The sequence below is a fragment of the Hyposmocoma kahamanoa genome, unplaced genomic scaffold, assembly GCF_003589595.1.
Source record: "Hyposmocoma kahamanoa isolate Upper Pololo Valley unplaced genomic scaffold, ASM358959v1 138, whole genome shotgun sequence".
Taxonomy (NCBI): domain Eukaryota; kingdom Metazoa; phylum Arthropoda; class Insecta; order Lepidoptera; family Cosmopterigidae; genus Hyposmocoma; species Hyposmocoma kahamanoa.
This window is the reverse complement of record NW_020653492.1, coordinates 3,152,986-3,156,453: the sequence shown is the minus strand read 5'-3', so window position 1 is coordinate 3,156,453 and position 3,468 is coordinate 3,152,986. Positions and strand designations below refer to the sequence as shown.

Below are 3,468 nucleotides of genomic sequence, written 5' to 3'. Positions count from 1 at the left end.
TTTTTATAAATAGCCATAATTATATCAGATTGACAGATTTGTTGCAGTAGAGCTCCTTAACTATTTCTGCCGCCAAGCAGTAATTACTGCGTTCCGGTTTTGAAGGGTTAAGAATGCTGGTGAAGTTACAGGCACATGGTACTTGTCAAGTTATGTCTCAGGGTGACAAGCGCAGTGGCAGTGCCTCTCATATCTTTGCCATTAAAAGCTCTGAGTGGCACTGCAACTGTTATGGACGGGCATGTAGCTTACCATCAGGTGCACAACGTGTTCGTTCAGTCACTTATATTGTAATAAAAAAAAGTAATAGCTAATTAATCACGTAAAAACAACTTCTAGTGAGCTTTATGGTGTTTTTTTGTTGGTCGAGGTCCCGGTACTGGAGTTCCTTTATCGGTTGGTTTTGTAGTGCCAATTTTTGGAGTGGTCTCAATTTTTTGAGTGGTGTCAATTTTTGGAGTAGTATCAGTTTCGATCCATGAACTTTTTCCCGTAGCAGGCGTTTTCTTAGTTATCGTACTCGACGGATTAATAATAAGTACTTTTTTCAGTCCGGTCCGTTTCTTCGTTGCATTTCCAGAAAGTGGTTTATTACCCAAAGTACATACTTGATTACACTGAAAAAAAAACAAGAATTTTAAACTTTCTCACCTGTTATTAAACTTATTGAATGTTTCACCACCGTGATGTTCAATTATTTATTGTGAAATTACTCCACTAGTTTGTTATAATTTATTACCAGAATGTTCGGGGATTGAATACTAATACTAAATAGTACCTACGACATTTTATTGTTTACAGAGATTTGGTTGTAAAGTGACATATTTGACGGCGAGTTATGTGATACGCATCATGACATCTTTCGCTGATACAGGAATGGAAGTTTATGTAAAAAAAACTAGAGGGGGCAGGGTTATCATTTTGTACTCGTAAGAAACTCGAAGTAAACGTATTGAATGAATGGTAATACTGCCAAATCCTTGTGTGTCAGAGTACCTGTGCACTCCATAACATCACAATGTGATTTATACATAGTTATAGTGTACACACCTCCCAGTCTTCGTGGCTTCATCGGCCGTATAGATTATTTATTAAATAATCCCTCGAAATTAGTTGATAATCATCCAAACTGTAACTATTTATTGGTGGTTGGTTCTGGTAATTATAGCAGTGCGGGTGAAGATGGTTTGAATAAAATGATCAGAATCAGGAATGTTTCAGAGAATTCATTAAAAATACTGAATATAATATACGGAATACTCCTAGATATTTTTGGACATATATGAAGTCAAAACGAGGAGGCTCTAATTATCCCAAAGCTTTCACTTATGCTTATGATAAATTTCTCAGAAGGGCAACAAATGTGTAACGCATAATATAATGATTTTTTTTAAGGATGCGTTTATTATGTCTGCACAGAACACCAACTCTAGATGCCATAATATTATGTCATCATAATATACCTCATACCTTATATTATGGCAATAATACAATATCACAAATAAGTATATCAGAGTCAGTTGTGGAGGAACACCTTAATAGCATAAACAAAAGTAAAGGTGCGGGTTGTGATAGAATATCTCTAATTTTTTTATCTCATTGCGCTAAATCATTGGCTCTTCCCATCGCTATTCTTTTCAATAATTCTTTAAATATGTGTCTTTCCTGCAATCTGGAAAAGAACCCATAATATCCCAGTTTATAAAAAAAGGATGTAAATCTGTGATTAATAATTACCGTCCTACATTTAACCTCAACATCGTAGTTAAAATATTTGAAAAACTAGTCTACCTGCACATTTACCCAGTGATAACGAGCAGTATATCTACGTCCCAACATGGTTTCCTGAGGGGTCGCTCTACTATATTTAACTTAGCTTTATTTACGAACTTTGTATTAGATCGGATGGAAAATGGAAGACAGGTTGATGTGATCTACATGGATTTTCAGAAAGCCTTTGATCGTGTGGATCACTCTATCCTGCTTTATAAACTAGAATCGTTAGAAAGACATGGTGATTTTCTGAGGTAGACCACGTCATATCTGTACAATCGCTCTCAGGCAGTTGCACTTGGTGGATATAGATCTGATTTCACTTCTGTGTCATTGAGTGTCCCACAGAGCTCGGATTTTGGACCTCTCCTTTATAATGCGTATATTTATGATATTCACATATGCTTCAGTAGCGCTAAACACCTCTTATATGCCGGTGCCAAGAAAGTTTTTATGCAAGTGAATTTTACATCTGTCTGTAATTTAATTCAATAGGATCTCAACTATTTAATGTCTTATTACGTGAATAATAAAATAACAATAAGTATTTTCAAATGCATTAGCTTTACGCGTAAAATGAATCCAATATCGTTTACATGTGTATAAAATCGACGATCATGTACTGGAAAGAGTAGAATCAATGAGAGATCTCGGCGTCTTGCTAGATTCCAAAACGTCATTTCGCCTTCGTATTGACAGTATAGTTAACAGAGCTACGTGTAAACCTTTCATATCTGTCACTAGTATCAAAATCATTTACAACCAACGTTCACAGTACATTGGAGTACGCCTGCCCAATATAGGCTCCAACTTTATACCGTACACAAAAATCGCATTGAGAGTATACAGAGGAAATTCGTACGTCATATAAAACATAGATTTCCGTGTGATGATTCCTCTTACGAGGACATCTATCAGGAGTATGAGCTGCTAACGCTGAGTAAACGTCATACAGTGTTGGATATGGGTTTGTTGTACGACATCTTTCACGGGCGTCTGGACTGCCATGAAATTCTGGAGCAGTTAGCGCTGCGTGTGCCAGGGCGCCGCACTCGTCACAGGCCCCATTCTACTAACTATGGGAAGAATGCAGTGTTGTCACGAATTGTCAACAGTTATAATGTGCACTTTAGTAAAACCGACTCTATCATTGGTACTAAAGGTTTTAAAAAAAAATTAAGTCTGTAGATAAAATAGATATGTTATATCTACACCTATTGTAATGTTTTTGAATATTTTTACACGTTACATATAATCTGCACATGTTTTTTTAAATGTATGAAAATTTAGAAATAGTTTTTATATATAAATATATATTATCGATAATATAATATATAATATGCCATTAGTTATACATGAAATATATCTTATTAATATATGTATGCAACATCACGATACATAAGTTATTGTCGACTTTATTTTAAATTTTATTAAAATTTAAAATTCTACTACTAATTTTGTATTGTTCTGTTCGTTTCAGGCTTCAAAAATTTATGACATTGTGGATTTTGCCCTAAGTTATTTAAGAATTTTTTTTCTTTGTAAAATGTATTTGTATGTTATATGTGTTAACGGGTGAGATGATGATGATGAAAATGTATTTAAGTTGGCTGTTGTTATTCTTAATAATAAAATAAAAATAATAATATAGGGGTTAAAGTATGAAATTGCCGTTTTATTGCAATAGGTTCTTTG

At 34.4% G+C, this 3,468-nt stretch overlaps 1 protein-coding gene across 1 annotated transcript in view; it reads right to left on the bottom strand.

The window, feature by feature from the left end:
• Positions 1 to 201: 201 nt before the first annotated feature.
• Positions 202 to 3,468, bottom strand: part of LOC113240404 (kunitz-type U19-barytoxin-Tl1a-like) — a 10,087-nt gene continuing 6,820 nt past the window's right edge. Inside the window, exon 4 of the mRNA XM_026477693.1 lies at positions 202 to 617. Coding sequence (XP_026333478.1) covers positions 336 to 617 — 282 coding nt within the window. The 3' untranslated portion in view covers positions 202 to 335. The remainder of the gene's footprint in view (positions 618 to 3,468) is intronic.